At 43.7% G+C, this 23,009-nt stretch overlaps 1 protein-coding gene across 1 annotated transcript in view; it reads right to left on the bottom strand.

The window, feature by feature from the left end:
- DISC1 (DISC1 scaffold protein) overlaps positions 1–23,009 on the bottom strand; it is a 289,457-nt gene that overhangs the window by 196,472 nt on the left and 69,976 nt on the right. The window contains 1 exon segment of the mRNA XM_061624495.1: positions 18,060–18,195. Within this exon segment, the coding sequence (XP_061480479.1) occupies positions 18,060–18,195 (136 nt within the window).

Genomic DNA, 23,009 nt, shown 5'->3' with positions numbered 1-23,009 from the left:
GACCAGTCAGGAAGCTAGACAGGAACTTTATTGTCTCTCTCAACTAAGAACAGAATAGCAACAGCCTGTTCCTCACTCCACCCAATTACTGTAAGTCCAAAGCCACGTAGTAACCATACTACAGAACAATGCTATCATACACCATGGTTCACTCCCAGTCCTTTAAGGACAGCAGAACATACTACATCTGCACTGCCCCATGAACAGGCAACCCTGCTGGCTTCTCATAGCCTAGCCTTTTTTCTTCAAGGAAGAACTCATATCTATTTTTGCACCTTTTCAACAAAAACTACATCATGAGTCAACATTTACCAGTTTATATTTATTACTTATGATCTTTAATATTTCCTGTTTTACTACAAAAAGAAGAAAAAACTGCATTAGAAAAGGTGAGTCACTATGTCATCAGCTTAAATAATGAAGCTAGGTAGAATAAACTCAACAAAAAGCAAGCAAAATCCTTCTGCAAAAGCATTTCTCAACTACTTTCTTCAATAGCCAGTTAAATTTAAGAAAACAAATTACACTGATGAGCATAAAGAATATGTTTGAAAAATAACCAGAAGAGTAAAAACATGTTCATGAATAACTTAATCTTCAATACCCTCCAGTCTTCAAGAGGTTTGCACAACTCTTGTGTCCACAATTCTTCATTAATGTTTTAGACTGTCAAACAGACTACAACGAAGATTCTAATTACTGCACAGCAGGAAATGTACTTGACCATACTTGCCATTTGTTTACCTATACATAAATTCACTAACAGGCAAAAAACCTTGCGGCTTAAGAACGTACCTACAGTAGGGCCCCGCTAATATGGCGGGTGAGGGACCAGGCCCCCGCCATAAAGCGGAAATTGCCGTAAAGCAGGGCCCCATAGACTATAATGGGCGGCGTCGCACGAAAATGACGTCAAAATGGCGCACGACGGAAAAAAACACCGTAAAAGCAGAACAAGCACCGTAATGCGGGGCCTTTCCCTAACTGAAACCTGCTGCATGAACGAAGCGCCGTAAAGCGGAACGCCATAAAGCAGGGCCCTACTGTATAGCCAACAGATATTTCTATCAAGCTTTAAAAAGCAGGGAAATTGGGCAGCTATAGTGAATGCACCAAGGAAGCAGGAGACCTGACCTCCTCTCTGAGATATTGGACTGCCCTACAAATTGGTCAAAATGAAAACACAATTTGGGTTGGTCTTTCACAATCCAATCCACTTCCTGTGTAGCCTGGAAGAATTTGGTAACATGTGCCTCTGAGCATATGGTGAGTGGTGGCGACACCTGCCATTTCCAAAGATGGAGAATTATATTTTTGTATGCTTGTTGTTCTTCTTACTTTGCTTCTTTCCTGTGTTACTAATGTTTCTACAGAGAATCTAAACTAGAACATTTTATTTCCTTCATTATTCATCCTAGAAATCTGTGTCAAATTTATTTGTATTAATTTCAAAGCCTTTTTATTGGTCAATGTCATATGATGATGAAGACAGCCTTTTGTGTTTCAAATTGGAGGTTCTATTTCTATTTTGGGTGCATTAACAGTGGAATCTGAAACTGCAGTTTGATGTAAAATCAGACTGATTCCAATATGTTGCCACTTCAGCACTCTAGCCGTTAGAAAAAAGAGGATGCATGTTTTCAGCCTGCTATGTTTAAACCACTTCATTTGAGGCAAGGTGGGCATGGTCAATTAAAAACATAGAGCACACTTAGAATTTTGCTAGAATATATTTCACCTCTCACTAAGAACATAAGAACATAAGAAGAGCCTGCTGGATCAGGCCAGTGGCCCATCTAGTCCAGCATCCTGTTCTCACAGTGGCCAACCAGGTGCCTGGGGGAAGCCCGCAAGCAGGACCCGAGTGCAAGAACACTCTCCCCTCCTGAGGCTTCCGGCAACTGGTTTTCAGAAGCATGCTGCCTCTGACTAGGGTGGCAGAGCACAGCCATCATGGCTAGTAGCCATTGATAGCCCTGTCCTCCATAAATTTGTCTAATCTTCTTTTAAAGCCATCCAAGCTGGTGGCCATTACTGCATCTTGTGGGAGCAAATTCCATAGTTTAACTATGCGCTGAGTAAAGAAGTACTTCCTTTTGTCTGTCCTGAATCTTCCAACATTCAGCTTCTTTGAATGTCCACGAGTTCTAGTATTATGAGAGAGGGAGAAGAACTTTTCTCTATCCACTTTCTCAATGCCATGCATAATTTTATACACTTCTATCATGTCTCCTCTGACCCGCCTTTTCTCTAAACTAAAAAGCCCCAAATGCTGCAACCTTTCCTCGTAAGGGAATCGCTCCATCCCCTTGATCATTCTGGTTGCCCTCTTCTGAACCTTTTCCAACTCTAGAATATCCTTTTTGAGATGAGGCGACCAGAACTGTACACAGTATTCCAAATGCGGCCGCACCATAGATTTATACAACGGCATTATGATATCGGCTGTTTTATTTTCAATACCTTTCCTAATTATCGCTAGCATGGAATTTGCCTTTTTCACAGCTGCCGCACACTGGGTCGACATTTTCATCGTGCTGTCCACTACAACCCCGAGGTCTCTCTCCTGGTCGGTCACCGCCAGTTCAGACCCCATGAGCGTATATGTGAAATTCAGATTTTTTGCTCCAATATGCATAATTTTACACTTGTTTATATTGAATTGCATTTGCCATTTTTCCACCCATTCACTCAGTTTGGAGAGATCTTTTTGGAGCTCTTCGCAATCCCTTTTTGTTTTAACAACCCTGAACAATTTAGTGTCGTCAGCAAACTTGGCCACTTCACTGCTCACTCCTAATTCTAGGTCATTAATGAACAAGTTGAAAAGTACAGGTCCCAATACCGATTCTTGAGGGACTCCACTTTCTACAGCCCTCCATTGGGAGAACTGTCCATTTATTCCTACTCTCTGCTTTCTGCTTCTTAACCAATTCCTTATCCACAAGAGGACCTCTCCTCTTATTCCATGACTGCTAAGCTTCCTCAGAAGCCTTTGGTGAGGTACCTTGTCAAACGCTTTTTGAAAGTCTAAGTACACTATGTCCACTGGATCACCTCTATCTATATGCTTGTTGACACTCTCAAAGAATTCTAATAGGTTACTGAGACAGGACTTTCCCTTGCAGAAGCCATGCTGGCTCTGCTTCAGCAAGGCTTGTTCTTCTATGTGCTTAGTTAATCTAGCTTTAATCATACTTTCTACCAGTTTTCCAGGGACAGAAGTTAAGCTAACTGGCCTGTAATTTCCGGGATCCCCTCTGGATCCTTTTTTGAAGATTGGCGTTACATTGGCCACTTTCCAGTCCTCAGGCACGGAGGAGGACCCGAGGGACAAGTTACATATTTTAGTTAGCAGATCAGCAATTTCACCTTTGAGTTCTTTGAGAACTCTCGGGTGGATGCCATCTGGGCCCGGTGATTTGTCAGTTTTTATATTGTCCATTAAGCTTAGAACTTCCTCTCTCGTTACCACTATTTGTCTTAGTTCCTCAGAATCCCTTCCTGCAAATGTTAGTTCAGGTTCAGGGATCTGTTTTATCTTGTGCCAATTGAGACACTTCTGAGGTCCACTGGAGAATATTCTGCAGAATAGTCACTGCCATTATTGGAGGTTTTTTAGTGTAAAATTTGTAAAGTGTTGCTGTACTTCACATATTCACAGAAATAGAAACAAAAGAAAATGATTTCCTATAGGAAACTTCACTAAAATTGCACAGGAAATCAGACATATGTAGTGACCATCTGAACTATATCAACTGCATTAATAATGTTGCTTCCTCCCTGCTAAAACATTCAGCATAGTGCATGTCTTCTTTCTATTACTTGGGCTGATTGCAGGTGTTGCCACCACTCACCATATGCTCAGAGGCATGTTACCAAATTCTTCCAAGCTACACAGGAAGTGGATTGGACTGTGAAAGACCAACCCAAATTGTGTTTGCATTTTGACAAATTTGTAGGGCAGCCCAATATCTCAGAGAGGAGGTCAGGTCTCCTGTTCCCCTGGTGCATTCACTATAGCTGCCCAATATCCCTGCTTTTTAAAGTTTGATAGAAACATCTGTGGGCTATAGGTACATTCTTAAACCGTAAGGTTTTTTACCTATTAGTGAATTTCCCTGCTTTTTAATCCGGGAGGTAAGAAATGGGATGCTGTCCAAGTTTGCTGAGAATGGATTGATCATTTGCATGCTTATTGAGTTCAGTGGGATTTACTGCTCTGTAATCATGCTTAGGATAGGTGAAACTGACCACAGGAGATGGGGAGGAGAGCAGGAGGAGAAGGGAGGGGAGGAAACACAGAGGGGAGGACTGGGATGGGAGCAGGCAGGAGGGGGAGGGGAGGAGAAGGACAGGTTTGATCATTTGCATGTTTATTGAGTTCAGTGCAATTTACTCCTGTGCAATCATACTTAGGATAAGTAAAGCTGACTGGGGGGGGAGGGAGGGAGGGCTGGAGTGGGCAGGGGAGGAGAAAGAAGGGAAGGGAGGTGGAAGGGAGAGGAGACGAGAAGGAGGGGAAAAGCAGGTCTGATCATTTGCATGCTTATTGAGTTCAATGAGATTTACTCCTATGCAATCATGGTTAGGATAAGAAAAACTGACCATGGGGGAGGAGGGCGGGAGGGGGAAGGAGCATATTGGAGGGGGGCAAAGGAAGGGGGAGGGGAGGGCAGGTTTCATCATTTCCATACTTATAGAGTTCAATGGTATTTACTTCCATGCAATCATGCTTAAGATAGGTAAAACTGACCATGGGGAGCAGAAAGGGGAGGGGGAGGAGGGGATTGAAAGGGGATGGGGATGTGGAGGGAGGGGATAGGAGGGAGGAGAAAGGAGGGTGGGTCTGATCAGTTGTATACTTTTTGAGTTCAATGGGATTTATTTCTGTGCAATCATGTTTGAAAATGGAAATGGACTGCCTTCAAGTCGACCGGACTTATGGTGACCCTTTGAGTAGGGTGTGACGCTCCTTCCCTGGCTCTCCCTGTCAGGTTCCTACCTGCTTGTGGTTACTGCCTGTCACTAGGCACCACCAGGGACTCCACCAGTCCGGACTGTCCTTTTTTATGGTTTCTCTCCCCGCTCTAGCACAGATCTCAACAGATCCCCCTGCTAGGCAGCACCACCAGTTACATCCTATAACCAGTATTCCCAGAGACTCTGCCTGAGTCTCTCTATCAGGTTACCTCTGTGACTGAGTGCTTAAGCTGTCCCACTCCCTTTGTATCAATGCAGATAATTCTGGTTTGCTCTGAATACTTGTGGTGTTATTCTTCCCTTCCCCGCTGCCACCATTTGTCACTCTTCAGCCTTGGTATTTACCTTACCCTCCCTTCTGGTCTGTGAAACCCCAGCCAAGGATCAGGCCTTTGGTAAACCAAAAATATTTATTAAAGAACAAAGATAACAAGATTTCTTTATAAAGGCACTTAAGCATATGGTTTCATCTATTCCTGAGGTACTGGTCTTAGTATTAATCCGAACTCCACACTCTCCTCTCATAAACCCACCAAAACAACCCACTAACATCCACCTCACATCCACCTTCCACCTCACATCCACCTTCCATCTCACATCCCACCCCGATTTACCTGACATCCTTCCATTTATACGGTCAGCCATTTTAAACATTCAGCCAATCATCCAGCATTCTACTGCCCATTCACTCCCCCCTCCTCTTTCATTCCACTTACCATGTATCTCCTATACAAACAGCACTTACCATATATACATTAATACAGGAACATCACATTTTCCCCCCCTTAAAACAACGGCAGAGTATTATTCCTGTTCCAGGATTTATATGTCGCGTTAACAATATAACAAGTCTCTATGGGGAAAATGTCTTTTTTGTTCCTTCATCTGGTCACGTCACTGCAGTCCCGGCCACTTGCCTGGAAAGTCCATCGGCCAGTACATTGTCCTTGCCTTTTATGAACTGGAAGTCCACTTGATAGTCTTGTAGGGCCCAGGACCACCTCTGCAGCATAGTGTTATGGTTTTTCATAGTCTGCAACCATAACAAGGCCCGATGATCCGTTGTTACCGTGAATCTTCGTCCCCACACGTATGGGCGCAACTTGTTCAGTCCCCACACGACCGCTAGGCACTCCTTTTGGACCGACGAATAGTTTTTCTCCCTCGGCGTCAGCTTGCGACTCAGATACGCCACTGGATGTCTGGTGCCTTCTCTCTCCTGCAGCAAGACGACTCCCAGCGCGAGGTCTGACGCATCTGTAGCCACGATGAATGGTTGCTCATAGTCTGGTGCTATTAATATGGGTCCTTGGCACAAGGCTTGCTTCAGCAGATCAAAAGCCTTCTGACATTCATTCGTCCATACCACACGCTCAGAACACTTTTTCTTTGTCAATTCATGCAAGGGGGTTGCGATTTCCCCAAAATTTTTCACAAACTTCCTATAAAAACCAGCCACACCTAGAAATGCCCTAACTTGTTTTTTGGTTAAGGGGATAGGCCACGCTTGTATTGCCTCCACCTTGCTCCATAAGGGGGTGATTTTCCCACTCCCCACCTTATGTCCTAAATAGATTACTTCCTTTAGCCCAAACTGGCATTTCTTAGCTTTTATTGTGAGGCCTGCCTTTCTTAATGCCTCTAATACTGTTGTCAGGTGTTGGACATGCTCAGGCACCGACTTGCTAAAAATGGCCACGTCATCGATATAGGCCACTGCAAAATCTGCCATGCCTCGCAACACAGTATTGATTAGCCTCTGAAACGAACTTGGTGAGTTCCTTAGTCCCATGGGTAAGGTCACAAACTCATATAACCCATCCGGTGTACTGAAAGCAGTTTTGGCTCTGGATTGCTCGTCTAATTCCATTTGCCAAAATCCTTTACAGAGGCCTAACGTAGAGATAATGGTTGCTGCCCCCAATAACTCTAACATTGCGTCTACCCTGGGCATAGGATACGCATCTGGGACCGTAATTTTATTGATTAGCCGATAATCAATACAAAATCTTGTCGTTCCATCTTTTTTCGGAACCAGGACAATACTTGAGGCCCAGGGACTGATGGATTCCCTGATCACTCCTAGTTCCAGCATATCTTCGACCTCCTTTTTGATCTCACTCAAAACTTTCCCATTCACACGGTATGGCATAGATCTGATTGGGGCATGATCTCCAGTATCAATGGAATGTTTGGCTATACTGGTTCGGCCAGGTTTATTGCTAAAGACATTCCCATAGTTTTTCAAAACTCTCAGAATCTCTTCTTTTACTTCCTCCTTCACCTCCTCTGACCATTCCAATTGATCTACCCCTCCTTTGTCTTTGCTTTCCTGTACCAAATCTGGAAGTTCAGGCCCACTTCCCTCAGGGAATAAGGTAACTTGCAACACCTTTGCATCCCTGGTATGGTAAGGCTTTAACATATTTACATGTACCACTTTGCTTTTGTTTAATTGGTCTGTGGTGATTACATACGTCACTGTGTCAAGCCTTTCTCTGATGGTATATGGTCCTTCCCAGTTAGCCTGTAATTTGTCATGTTTCCTGGGTATGAACGCTATAACCATATCTCCCACATCATACACACGTTTCCTGGCTGTTCTGTCATACCAGTAACTTTGCTTCTGCTGAGCTTGACTCAAATTCTTTTTCACTACTTCCATCATTGTTGTTAATTTATTGCGGAATTCCAATACAAAATCTACTACAGATGTTTTGTACTCTCCCAGGGTTCCTTCCCATGAATTTTTTAACAGTTCCAAAGGTCCCTCACTTTTCTAGTGAACATCAGTTCAAAGGGTGAGAAGCCTGTTGACTCCAGAGGGACTTCTCTGTATGCAAATAAGAAGCATCCCAAACGTTCATCCCAGTCTTGTGGGTGATCTTGAACATAGCTTCTTATCATGCCCTTCAAAACTCCATTGAATCTCTCAGTTAGCCCATTAGTGGCGGGATGGTAAGTAGTGGTCTTTAGATGTTTTAGACCACAACATTTCCACATACATTGCATCACTTCTCCCATGAATACACTGCCTTGATCCGTCAGCACTTCATGAGGGAAACCCAGCCTCATAAAGATTTTTAATAAAGCCTCTGCCACCACAGGGGCTTCTACAGATCTTAGTGCTTCTGCGTCTGGGAACCTGGTGGCAAAATCCACCACCACCACTAGATATTTCTTGCCATGCCTTGTGGGTTTGGAAAAAGGGCCCACCAAATCTATTCCCACTCTATAAAAGGGTTGTCCAATTATAGGAAGGGGCTTTAAGGGTGCCTTAGTCTTTACTCCACTTTTTCCCACCTTTTGGCATATACCACAAGATATACAATGTTGTTTTACATCTTTGGAGATGTTTGGCCAATAATAGTGTGCCGCCAATCTCCTCTTGGTCTTTTTTATTCCCAGATGTCCTGCACATGGGACATCGTGGGCTACCTCTAGCAATCTGGTTCTGTATTTGCTAGGTACTATCAATTGCTTCACTGGTTCACATTCATCCTTTCTCTCAGCAGGCATCCACAGTCTATATAAAATCCCATTCTCACACACAACTTGATTCCTCAGTTTGTCAGTGAAAGGAATCTGTTGGGTCAGGGCTTGTTCCTTTATTTGATTCAAACTGGTATCCTTATTCAGTTCTTCTCTGAAATGCTCTGTCTCTTCCCCAGAGACCAGATGATACAGTTTGTCTCCTTCAGCAGGCCTGCCAAGGGTTGCTATGGGGACCTGAGGCTCGCAAACAGATTCCACCCTGTTTCCTTCAGTCCCCCTTAACATGGCTTCTGTTTCTCTGCCAAGTTGCTGTCTGGTCACCACATATATTTTCCCTTGTGCCCCCATAACATCTCTTCCCAGTATCACTGGTTCTTGTTGTTGGGCATTAATGCCTACTTTATATCTGCCCTCTCGGCCTCTCCAAGTCATTTCCACCAGGGCCACAGGCAAGCTTTCTGGTTGACCCCTCACTCCTTGGATAGTCACCGTTTCCTGAGGTAATATTTCTTCAGATTTTATTAAATCTGGCCTCAGTAACGTCTGAGCGGCACCAGTGTCAAGCAATGCCCAATAATTTGCCCCTTGTACACTCACTTCCTCTCTCAGACTGGAATCAAGGTCTGTTACTTCTGTCCAGTTTATCTGGCAGAACTGAACCTTTTTTGTGATTAAATCTTTTGGTTCTATTTTTACTCCCCTTGTCTGAGCAGGATTACTAATGGGGTTGGCAACCTCACACTGAAAACATAGGTGCCCCGGTCTACCACATTTGTAGCATAATTTCTCCTCACTTTTAGGGTACACAGATCCACTCTGGGGTGTCCTGTGCCCTTCAGATTTTACTGGAGGACTCACTCGCTGTGGCACCACATCCTTTCTGCCACCATTATATGGTCTGGGTTTAAACTCTCTTGATGTTTTCCCCACCCAGCCAGTTCTGTTGGAGGCAAAGTGATCCGCCATCTCTGTGGCCTCCTGCACCGATGTAGGGGAACGGTCTTTGACAAGGAGCCTTATTTCTGGTGGTAACTGATGGAATAATTGATCCAGTATCATGAGGCTTTTCACCTCTTCCACTGACTGAGCTTTGGCACTACTCATCCACTTTCCAAATATATCCATCAACTTTGCTCCCAGTTCAACAAAAGACCTCCCTGCTTGGATCTGACAGTTTCGGAATAACTTTCTAAAATAGTCAGGTCCCAGTCTGAACCTTTTGTATACTGCCTCTTTAAACGCAGCATAGGTGACGGGCTTGTCTGAGGGGAAATATTGGTATACCTCAGCCAATTCCCCTTTGAACAGGTTTGATAAATATTGCATATATTTATCCTCTGGTAGCCCCCACAATTGAGCTGCTTTTTCAAAAGTGCTGAGGTAAATCTGTGGATCTTGTCCAGGCTCAAACACTGCAAAGTATTTTGGTGTAACTTTTATTTTTGTTTCATTTCTGTCCTTTCTTGTTTCATCAGAATGAAACCTCTCCCTTTCAAACTTTAACTTTTCCACCTGTAATTCAGCATCCACTCTCATTCTCTCAAATTCCAACTCCCTCTGTTTTTCCTTCTCTGCACCTTCCATCCTCAATCTCTCAGTTTCCAACTCCCTCTTTTTCCTTCTCTGCACCTTCCATCCTCAATCTCTCAGTTTCCAACTCCCTCTGTTTATCTTTCTCATCAGCCTCCCTCCTCAATCTCTCAGTTTCCAACTCATGCTCCCATCTTAACTTCTCTCTCAAGTACTCTATATAAGCGGGATTGCTTGAGTATCCTTCTGGGGTCTCTTCCCGGACAGGTTGTTTTTGCTGGGCAGTTGCAAATCCTATAAGTGCTACCCTCAATTCATCTACCCCTTTACCCTCGTGAGGTAAATTGAATGTTATGCACTTCTCCACCAGCTCCTCTCTTTTCATTTTTATATGTTCAGCCATGGTCACTCACTCTTTGCCACACACTCTTTGCCAGTCACTCTCACAAGTAATCTTGTTTTGTTATTTCTGTTTGCCACACCACTGTTAGGGATTCTCTAGTATTCGTATCTCACTGCTACAGCCAACACCTGTGACGCTCCTTCCCTGGCTCTCCCTGTCAGGTTCCTACCTGCTTGTGGTTACTGCCTGTCACTAGGCACCACCAGGGACTCCACCAGTCCGGACTGTCCTTTTTTATGGTTTCTCTCCCCGCTCTAGCACAGATCTCAACAGATCCCCCTGCTAGGCAGCACCACCAGTCACGTCCTATAACCAGTATTCCCAGAGACTCTGCCTGAGTCTCTCTATCAGGTTACCTCTGTGACTGAGTGCTTAAGCTGTCCCACTCCCTTTGTATCAATGCAGATAATTCTGGTTTGCTCTGAATACTTGTGGTGTTATTCTTCCCTTCCCCGCTGCCACCATTTGTCACTCTTCAGCCTTGGTATTTACCTTACCCTCCCTTCTGGTCTGTGAAACCCCAGCCAAGGATCAGGCCTTTGGTAAACCAAAAATATTTATTAAAGAACAAAGATAACAAGATTTCTTTATAAAGGCACTTAAGCATATGGTTTCATCTATTCCTGAGGTACTGGTCTTAGTATTAATCCGAACTCCACACTCTCCTCTCATAAACCCACCAAAACAACCCACTAACATCCACCTCACATCCACCTTCCACCTCACATCCACCTTCCATCTCACATCCCACCCCGATTTACCTGACATCCTTCCATTTATACTGTCAGCCATTTTAAACATTCAGCCAATCATCCAGCATTCTACTGCCCATTCACTCCCCCCTCCTCTTTCATTCCACTTACCATGTATCTCCTATACAAACAGCACTTACCATATATACATTAATACAGGAACATCACATTTCCCCCCCCCTTAAAACAACGGCAGAGTATTATTCCTGTTCCAGGATTTATATGTCGCGTTAACAATATAACAAGTCTCTATGGGGAAAATGTCTTTTTTGTTCCTTCATCTGGTCACGTCACTGCAGTCCCGGCCACTTGCCTGGAAAGTCCATCGGCCAGTACATTGTCCTTGCCTTTTATGAACTGGAAGTCCACTTGATAGTCTTGTAGGGCCCAGGACCACCTCTGCAGCATAGTGTTATGGTTTTTCATAGTCTGCAACCATAACAAGGCCCGATGATCCGTTGTTACCGTGAATCTTCGTCCCCACACGTATGGGCGCAACTTGTTCAGTCCCCACACGACCGCTAGGCACTCCTTTTGGACCGACGAATAGTTTTTCTCCCTCGGCGTCAGCTTGCGACTCAGATACGCCACTGGATGTCTGGTGCCTTCTCTCTCCTGCAGCAAGACGACTCCCAGCGCGAGGTCAGACGCATCTGTAGCCACGATGAATGGTTGCTCATAGTCTGGTGCTATTAATATGGGTCCTTGGCACAAGGCTTGCTTCAGCAGATCAAAAGCCTTCTGACATTCATTCGTCCATACCACACGCTCAGAACACTTTTTCTTTGTCAATTCATGCAAGGGGGTTGCGATTTCCCCAAAATTTTTCACAAACTTCCTATAAAAACCAGCCACACCTAAAAATGCCCTAACTTGTTTTTTGGTTAAGGGGATAGGCCACGCTTGTATTGCCTCCACCTTGCTCCATAAGGGGGTGATTTTCCCACTCCCCACCTTATGTCCTAAACAGATTACTTCCTTTAGCCCAAACTGGCATTTCTTAGCTTTTATTGTGAGGCCTGCCTTTCTTAATGCCTCTAATACTGTTGTCAGGTGTTGGACATGCTCAGGCACCGACTTGCTAAAAATGGCCACGTCATCGATATAGGCCACTGCAAAATCTGCCATGCCTCGCAACACAGTATTGATTAGCCTCTGAAACGAACTTGGTGAGTTCCTTAGTCCCATGGGTAAGGTCACAAACTCATATAACCCATCCGGTGTACTGAAAGCAGTTTTGGCTCTGGATTGCTCGTCTAGTTCCATTTGCCAAAATCCTTTACAGAGGTCTAACGTAGAGATAATGGTTGCTGCCCCCAATAACTCTAACATTGCGTCTACCCTGGGCATAGGATACGCATCTGGGACCGTAATTTTATTGATTAGCCGATAATCAATACAAAATCTTGTCGTTCCATCTTTTTTCGGAACCAGGACAATACTTGAGGCCCAGGGACTGATGGATTCCCTGATCACTCCTAGTTCCAGCATATCTTCGACCTCCTTTTTGATCTCACTCAAAACTTTCCCATTCACACGGTATGGCATAGATCTGATTGGGGCATGATCTCCAGTATCAATGGAATGTTTGGCTATACTGGTTCGGCCAGGTTTATTGCTAAAGAGATTCCCATAGTTTTTCAAAACTCTCAGAATCTCTTCTTTTACTTCCTCCTCCACCTCCTCTGACCATTCCAATTGATCTACCCCTCCTTTGTCTTTGCTTTCCTGTACCAAATCTGGAAGTTCAGGCCCACTTCCCTCAGGGAATAAGGTAACTTGCAACACCTTTGCATCCCTGGTATGGTAAGGCTTTAACATATTTACATGTACCACTTTGCTTTTGTTTAATTGGTCTGTGGTGATTACATACGTCACTGTGTCAAGCCTTTCTCTGATGGTATATGGTCCTTCCCAGTTAGCCTGTAATTTGTCATGTTTCCTGGGTATGAACGCCATAACCATATCTCCCACATCATACACACGTTTCCTGGCTGTTCTGTCATACCAGTAACTTTGCTTCTGCTGAGCTTGACTCAAATTCTTTTTCACTACTTCCATCATTGTTGTTAATTTATTGCGGAATTCCAATACAAAATCTACTACAGATGTTTTGTACTCTCCCAGGGTTCCTTCCCATGAATTTTTTAACAGTTCCAAAGGTCCCTCACTTTTCTAGTGAACATCAGTTCAAAGGGTGAGAAGCCTGTTGACTCCTGAGGGACTTCTCTGTATGCAAATAAGAAGCATCCCAAACGTTCATCCCAGTCTTGTGGGTGATCTTGAACATAGCTTCTTATCATGCCCTTCAAAACTCCATTGAATCTCTCAGTTAGCCCATTAGTGGCGGGATGGTAAGTAGTGGTCTTTAGATGTTTTAGACCACAACATTTCCACATACATTGCATCACTTCTCCCATGAATACACTGCCTTGATCCGTCAGCACTTCATGAGGGAAACCCAGCCTCATAAAGATTTTTAATAAAGCCTCTGCCACCACAGGGGCTTCTACAGATCTTAGTGCTTCTGCGTCTGGGTACCTGGTGGCAAAATCCACCACCACCACTAGATATTTCTTGCCATGCCTTGTGGGTTTGGAAAAAGGGCCCACCAAATCTATTCCCACTCTATAAAAGGGTTGTCCAATTATAGGAAGGGGCTTTAAGGGTGCCTTAGTCTTTACTCCACTTTTTCCCACCTTTTGGCATATACCACAAGATAGACAATGTTGTTTTACATCTTTGGAGATGTTTGGCCAATAATAGTGTGCCGCCAATCTCCTCTTGGTCTTTTTTATTCCCAGATGTCCTGCACATGGGACATCGTGGGCTACCTCTAGCAATCTGGTTCTGTATTTGCTAGGTACTATCAATTGCTTCACTGGTTCACATTCATCCTTTCTCTCAGCAGGCATCCACAGTCTATATAAAATCCCATTTTCATACACAACTTGATTCCTCAGTTTGTCAGTGAAAGGAATCTGTTGGGTCAGGGCTTGTTCCTTTATTTGATTCAAACTGGTATCCTTATTCAGTTCTTCTCTGAATGCTCTGTCTCTTCCCCAGAGAACAGTTGATACAGTTTGTCTCCTTCAGCAGGCCTGCCAAGGGTTGCTATGGGGACCTGAGGCTCGCAAACAGATTCCACCCTGTTTCCTTCAGTCCCCCTTAACATGGCTTCTGTTTCTCTGCCAAGTTGCTGTCTGGTCACCACATATATTTTCCCTTGTGCCCCCATAACATCTCTTCCCAGTATCACTGGTTCTTGTTGTTGGGCATTAATGCCTATTTTATATCTGCCCTCTCGGCCTCTCCAAGTCATTTCCACCAGGGCCACAGGCAAGCTTTCTGGTTGACCCCTCACTTCTTGGATAGTCACCGTTTCCTGAGGTAATATTTCTTCAGATTTTATTAAATCTGGCCTCAGTAACGTCTGAGCGGCACCAGTGTCAAGCAATGCCCAATAATTTGCCCCTTGTACACTCACTTCCTCTCTCAGACTGGAATCAAGGTCTGTTACTTCTGTCCAGTTTATCTGGCAGAACTGAACCTTTTTTGTGGTTAAATCTTTTGGTTCTATTTTTACTCCCCTTGTCTGAGCAGGATTACTAATGGGGTTGGCAACCTCACATTGAAAACATAGGTGCCCCGGTCTACCACATTTGTAGCATAATTTCTCCTCACTTTTAGGGTACACAGATCCACTCTGGGGTGTCCTGTGCCCTTCAGATTTTACTGGAGGACTCACTCGCTGTGGCACCACATCCTTTCTGCCACCATTATATGGTCTGGGTTTAAACTCTCTTGATGTTTTCCCCACCCAGCCAGTTCTGTTGGAGGCAAAGTGATCCGCCATCTCTGCGGCCTCCTGCACCGATGTAGGGGAACGGTCTTTGACAAGGAGCCTTATTTCTGGTGGTAACTGATGGAATAATTGATCCAGTATCATGAGGCTTTTCACCTCTTCCACTGACTGAGCTTTGGCACTACTCATCCACTTTCCAAATATATCCATCAACTTTGCTCCCAGTTCAACAAAAGACCTCCCTGCTTGGATCTGACAGTTTCGGAATAACTTTCTAAAATAGTCAGGTCCCAGTCTGAACCTTTTGTATACTGCCTCTTTAAACGCAGCATAGGTGACGGGCTTGTCTGAGGGGAAATATTGGTATACCTCAGCCAATTCCCCTTTGAACAGGTTTGATAAATATTGCATATATTTATCCTCTGGTAGCCCCCACAATTGAGCTGCTTTTTCAAAAGTGCTGAGGTAAATCTGTGGATCTTGTCCAGGCTCAAACACTGCAAAGTATTTTGGTGTAACTTTTATTTTTGTTTCATTTCTGTCCTTTCTTGTTTCATCAGAATGAAACCTCTCCCTTTCAAACTTTAACTTTTCCACCTGTAATTCAGCATCCACTCTCATTCTCTCAAATTCCAACTCCCTCTGTTTTTCCTTCTCTGCACCTTCCATCCTCAATCTCTCAGTTTCCAACTCCCTCTTTTTCCTTCTCTGCACCTTCCATCCTCAATCTCTCAGTTTCCAACTCCCTCTGTTTATCTTTCTCATCAGCCTCCCTCCTCAATCTCTCAGTTTCCAACTCATGCTCCCATCTTAACTTCTCTCTCAAGTACTCTATATAAGCGGGATTGCTTGAGTATCCTTCTGGGGTCTCTTCCCGGACAGGTTGTTTTTGCTGGGCAGTTGCAAATCCTATAAGTGCTACCCTCAATTCATCTACCCCTTTACCCTCGTGAGGTAAATTGAATGTTATGCACTTCTCCACCAGCTCCTCTCTTTTCATTTTTATATATTCAGCCATGGTCACTCACTCTTTGCCACACACTCTTTGCCAGTCACTCTCACAAGTAATCTTGTTTTGTTATTTCTGTTTGCCACACCACTGTTAGGGATTCTCTAGTATTCGTATCTCACTGCTACAGTCAACACCTGTGATGCTCCTTTCCTGGCTCTCCCTGTCAGGTTCCTACCTGCTTGTGGTTACTGCCTGTCACTAGGCACCACCAGGGACTCCACCAGTCCGGACTGTCCTTTTTTATGGTTTCTCTCCCCGCTCTAGCACAGATCTCAACAGATCCCCCTGCTAGGCAGCACCACCAGTCACGTCCTATAACCAGTATTCCCAGAGACTCTGCCTGAGTCTCTCTATCAGGTTACCTCTGTGACTGAGTGCTTAAGCTGTCCCACTCCCTTTGTATCAATGCAGATAATTCTGGTTTGCTCTGAATACTTGTGGTGTTATTCTTCCCTTCCCCGCTGCCACCATTTGTCACTCTTCAGCCTTGGTATTTACCTTACCCTCCCTTCTGGTCTGTGAAACCCCAGCCAAGGATCAGGCCTTTGGTAAACCAAAAGTATTTATTAAATAACAAAGATAACAAGATTTCTTTATAAAGGCACTTAAGCATATGGTTTCATCTATTCCTGAGGTACTGGTCTTAGTATTAATCCGAACTCCACACTCTCCTCTCATAAACCCACCAAAACAACCCACTAACATCCACCTCACATCCACCTTCCACCTCACATCCACCTTCCATCTCACATCCCACCTCGATTTACCTGACATCCTTCCATTTATACTGTCAGCCATTTTAAACATTCAGCCAATCATCCAGCATTCTACTGCCCATTCACTCCCCCCTCCTCTTTCATTCCACTTACCATGTATCTCCTATACAAACAGCACTTACCATATATACACTAATAGAGGAACATCACATAGGGTTTTAATGGTAAACGGTATTTAGAGGTGGTTTTACCATTGCCTTCCTCTGAGGCTGAGCGGCAGTGACTGGCCCAAGGTCACCCAGTCAGTTTCATGGGTGTGTGGGGATTTGAACCCTGATCTCCCAGGCTGTAGTCCAACACTGACCCGGGTGAGGGGCAGGGAGGGGTGGAGGATAGGGAGGGGAGAAGATTGGGTGGGTAGACACTGGGCAGAGGGAAAGCCCCTTTCCTTTCCAAATGTGAACAGTATCATTACTTTTCAGCGTTTCCCCCACCTTTTTATTCTACAGCAGGCACATGTAGCCTCCCACCCAAATTTAAACCAAAGCTGTCCCTGGCCACATCCACACCAGGCCTTTATATCACGTTGGGCAGTCATGGCTTCTCTCAAAGAATCCTGGGAAGTGTAGTTAGTGATGGGTGCTGAGAGTTGCTAGGAGACGCCCTGTTCCCCTCACAGACCTTCAATCAGAGTGGCTGACTGTTAAAACCAGTCTGGCCACCAGAGCTCTCTCAGTGGAACAGGAGTCTCCTCTCAGCACCCTTCACAAACTATAGTTCCTAGGATTCTCTGAGGGAAGCCATGACTGTCTCAAGTGAAATCAAAGTCTGGTGTTGGTGTGGCCCCGATTAGGCAAGCCAAGCAGCTGTGAGTCTGGCTTTTGGAACACTGACAGTTGGTTCTTACTGAGCATGTCCCGTGTTATCATTGGGTTTCAGCCAAAATGTCTTAAATTAATTAAAAATCAGCCAGGCACTTTTTTAACTTTTAAACTACAGAAGATGAAGGTCAGAGTATGGGGCAAGGTCAGTATTAGGATTACAGGTATTCTGTGAACATGGCTGTGGGTTTTTTTTTTCTTTTTAGACTTTGAACTCTCTCTTCTCTCTGACTATTTTGTGTATTGCCATGAAACTTGACAGGGTTGTTAAGCAAGCATTTCTGAGCTCAGGACTATAAGTTTTGTAAGGTTTTGTTTGGAAATGAGCTTATGAGAAGCATCAGAATAGCATGGGGCATATTTTCAATTTAACATTGCAGAATGTGAAAAATCTATGCTGGCTATAGTATACAGCCACTCCTGTGGCTGTATAATGTTGACACAACGCTTTCCCACACACAGGGGCATCATGTCCTTCTTACCTGTATCCATACCTTTTCTTCAAGCAGCTGATCTCGTTTTGTCATGACTGATGAAATCGGTGGTATTTCATGATGAGGAAAACTTAAAATCTTCCATTCGGTTCTCTGCAGCAGCTGCTTTTCTTCTTTATTAAGCCTTTCAAAAATAACCATTACAAAATTGACATTTATTACATTACCAAACTGGCAATCATTTTCTAAACATTTAGAAAAAAAACCATACTAACTTTCAGGTCATGATGGCCCATTCCCTAAAAACACAGTCATGGAATGCTTGAAATTTTATTTAAATTGTATAGTAGTTTATTGGTTTGATGTTGTGAACTGCCTTGAGGGTTACCATAGGCCATAAAGAGAGGGCACTAATTAAAACAGGATACCTTAAGAATTTTCTTTCTCTCTGTGTGCACCATACAACATTGTTTGCCTAAAATGTATCTATTAGTGTCTTGCATGAGTGGCTAGAGAACAATTCATAAATGTAGCTCTTTATCAATTTGCTCTCCAGTCTTCAGTATTTATGCTATCTGCCTGGAATGTAATAATAATACCGCTTCAAAAGGTGGCAGAATGCCATGTTGAGAGACTGTACTGATAGTTTGTCTTGCAATATCATTTAGAGGTCTCTCTTTGTGACAGTATGGCTGCAAAGCTGTACATAGTGGCTTGTATACAAGCTCAAATGGAGTCAATTATACTTATGTGTGTGTGACTGATGCCAGAATTGCACACTGAGGTGTATTTGCCTTTTTAATTGAGAGAAGGCTATTATGCCAACAAGTACTTCACTCAAATAGTCTAGTTTAAAACAGCCAGATGAGATAATCTTCCAAATCTACTCTTTACACTTGGGTGGGGTAATGCAATTACACCTTCCCACCCACTTCCAACTCAGCATGTGCTTCCCACTGTATAATAAACACATTAACACACGTTTGAATACAGCATACTCTTCTATAATCTGACACATATAGGCCTGTATAGCAGGATATATACCTCAGATCCAATCCTGGAACCAAGTGTACAAGTCAAGCATTTCACCCACACATGGACATCCAGTAGCCAATGTGACAGGATCGGAGGATCTGGTGTACAGGGCAGAAATGAAAAACCTTGCTTTCCCATTGCACATGGGGAGAAGATTATATAATCCAGTCCATAAACTACACCTTTCATTTTTTAAAACAATCCTAAATATTTAGGGCAGCAGCATTTACTGAGGGTTATATCCAATTGTGTCCTCTGCTGATGGCCTGCCCAGAGTTTGACACAGGAGTCGGAAGCGAGTCTGGCAATAATTTTTGCTTTATTAGAGTCACCGTTACACCAAAGGCAGTATGTCTCATAGGCCTGGCTAGACTAGCTCACTACTGATACTAACTATGCTAACTAAGCATCCTCTGCAGCGTATGGAGTACGTTGACTCAGCACCCCAATCAAAGGGGCGCCACACACCTTAAGTAGGAAAGGTCTTCACTTGTAATCTCTGACTCCTTTGAAGACCCTCCCTCTGACTGAACCGCTTCTCGCGTGGTCTCACACGGGGTGAAGGGGGGCAAGCCTCCGCCTGCTCCTTGGACAGTATAGGCTCACTAGGTGCAGGCTCGACTTCAGGGGACGGGGAGTGAGTTGGCAGGGAAACATTTGAAGGTCCAAGCAGGGCGTCCTGGGGGGTTGGAGTTGGCGCACGCACGAGATCGCTCCCCAACGGCTCTGGCAGCGCGCTTGCAGGTGGCAAGATGCTATCAGGTGGAACAGGCTCTAAGTCACCCAGGGGAGTGTCCAGAGAGGTTGAACGGTTGCTAACGCTCCCCCCTCCCTCAAGGTTCTCAGACGTCCCGTCCTCCTTTGCCCACTCACTCTGAGGCATTTGGAGTAACTGGGGCTCAACAGCTGATTGAAAGTTCTTTGACCAAGCAGAGGCATCTGTTAGTGAAGATTGAGATGTGTTCTGCTCCACCCAGCAGAGGCGTCTGTTAGTGAAAATGGAGGTGGTGTTCTGCTCAGAGCATTGGGGTACATTTTGGAACAATGTGCTTTGTACGTAGGTTTACTTTTGAGATCTGTGCATAAACTTCAACTTGTCCAGAATGCGGCAGCACGACTCATTAAGGGTTGCCATTGGAGAGAACATATCACTCCAATCCTTCGGGAACTACATTGGCTCCCGATAGTGTCAAGGGTAAAGTTCAAAATACTGGTTATAACCTTTAAGTCTTTTTCTGATGCTGCTCTGATTTACTTGAAGAATAAACTTTCTCTTCTCGGAGAAGGTGGTCGTACCAGATCTTCAGCAGCTAGATCTCTCCTGGTTCCCTCAATTAGAGTGGCTAAACTAGCCGGCACTAGGTCTAAAGCTTTTTCTATTGCAGCTCCCCTACTTTGGAATACCCTGCCAGTGGCCATTCGCCTAGCTCCATCACTTTTGTGTTTTCGGAAGCAGCTGAAAACCTGACTTTTTGATTAAGTTGGTGGGGATATTCTGTTATAGCCATTCAGTGTAGGCTGTGGACTGGCTGTCATAATTTCATTCTGATTTTTATGTTGTTTTTGTTTTACTTATATGCTGTAATTTGTTTTAGTATGCTGTAATTTGTATTTCGATATGTATTTTATTGTACGTCGCCTAGAGTGACAGATCTTACCTGCCAGATAGGCGTCTAATAAATTTTAGATAATAATAATTTATTATTTATTTATTTATTGCACTTTTAAACCGCCCTTTAGCTACAGGCTCTCAGGGCAGTGTACAACAGGATAAAACCACATTTAAAACCAGCGAATGTGGATTACAACATATAAGTATAAAAACACATTAAAAACAGATTACGACAAAATTAATAGAAGTTACAATTAATTAACTATAATATTAAAATTAAAAACTAAGACTAAAATGCCTGGGCAAAGAGGTAGGTCTTTACCTGGCGCCGAAAAGATATCAAAGAAGGCGCCAGGCGTATCTCGTCAGGGAGGGCATTCCATAATTCGGGGGCCACCACTGAGAAGGTCCTAGATCTCGTTATTGCTCTCCGGGCCTCCTTGTGAGTTGGAACCCGGAGAAGGGCCTTTGACGTCGAGCGCAGCGAACGGGTAGGTTCATAGTGGGAGAGGCATTCCATCATGTATTGCGGTCCGGTGCCGTTAAGGGCTTTATAGGTAAGAACCAACACTTTGAATATTATAATAATAATATATAGCACAAGGACTGAAGGAGAAAGCAGAAACTTGAAAAAAATCACTCCTCTCTCCCAAATTTTGGGGTGCAGGTAACCCTCCGTTGGATCAATGAGCCCTCCATTACTGTAGGGATGCAACTGGATGCAACCATTATATTATAATCTCCATATTTAATCAGTAACAAAGACTTCATGTTAGCAAGTTCACAACATATGTGTGCACACTCAGCCGTAGATCCCCTGTGTTTAAATACTCTACCAATGACCAACAAAGCCCAAGCATCTGTCTTAAATATGCCATTTCTTTAATTTAGCAATTAGTCATCTTGGAGGTCGCTCATTCATAGGGTCGCCATAAGTCATAATCGACTTGAAGGCACATAACAACAACATCAGGGTGAGGATATGTCTGATGAAAGTAAATAGATGGATAACCCCTCTTCATCATGAATTCCACCTTTCCTGAATCCAGTGATTGCAATTAAATATTTTTTCATAATTTGATTAGAAATTACACACTGTTTATTTATGTATAAAAATATTTGTATACCGCTATTTTGTTAAAAATGTCAAAGTGGTTTACAGCACGTTTAAAACCACCACCACCATAGAATTAAAAAAACATTAAAAACACAATAAAAACAAAGGTCAAAAGTATGTTCTTAATTGCCTGAATAAGCCTGGTGAAACAGAAAGGGTTTTCAGCAGGCGCTTAAAAGTTAAAACAGAAGGCACGTGCTAAATCTCTGTTGGCAGAGAATTCCAGAGAACTGGGCCGATGACACTGAAGGCTCGATTTCGTGTTGATGTTAAATGAGCCTCACCAACTCAGGGGACAACCAAAAGTCACTCCTACAGAAGATCTCAGTGATCGAGATGAGATATAAGGGTTCAGGCAGACCGTAAGGTACTCTGGACCTAAGTTGTTTGTGCCTTCAAGTCAATAATGACTTATGGCAACCCTATGAATCAGTGACCTCCAATACCATGTCATGAATCACCCTGTTCAGATCTTGTAAGTTCAGGTCTGTGGCTTCCTTTATGGAATCAATCAAACTCTTGTTTGGCCTTCCTCTTTTTCTACTCCCTTCTGTTTTTCCCACCATTATTGTCTTTTCTGCTAGTGGAGGTGGGTGATTCATAAGGTTGCCATAAGTCGTAATCGACTTGAAGGCACATAACAACAACAAATTATCTTTTCTAGTGAATCATGTCTTCTCATGATGTGTCCAAACTATGATAACCTAAATTTCATCATTTTAGCTTCTAGTGACAGTCCTGGTTTAATTTGTTCTAACACACAATTATTTGACTTTTTCGTGGTCCATGGTAGCCACAAAGCTCTCCTCCAACACCACATTTCAAATGAGTTGATTTTTCTCTTACCTGCTTTTTTCACTGTCCATCTTTCACATCCATACATAGAGATCGGAAATACCATGGTCTGAATGATCCTGATTTTAGTGTTTAGTGATACATCTTTGCATTTGAGGACCTTTTCAAGTTCTCTCATAGCTGCCCTACCCAGTCCTAGCCTTCTTCTGATTTCTTGACTATTGTCTCCATTTTGGTTAATGACTGTGCCAAGGTATTGATAATCCTTGACAAGTTCAATGTCCTCACTGTCAGCTTTAAAGTTACATAAATCTTCATAACTTTAGTCTTTTTGACGTTCAGCTGTAGTCCTGCCTTTGTGCTTTCCTCAACTTTCATCCGCATTCGTTTCAGATCGTTACTGGTTTCTGCTAATAGTATGGTATCATCTGCATATCTT

The sequence above is a fragment of the Rhineura floridana genome, chromosome 4, assembly GCF_030035675.1.
Source record: "Rhineura floridana isolate rRhiFlo1 chromosome 4, rRhiFlo1.hap2, whole genome shotgun sequence".
NCBI classification, from domain to species: Eukaryota; Metazoa; Chordata; class Lepidosauria; order Squamata; family Rhineuridae; genus Rhineura; species Rhineura floridana.
The sequence above is the reverse complement of the archived record's forward strand: the minus strand, read 5'-3'. Positions and strand labels throughout refer to the sequence as shown.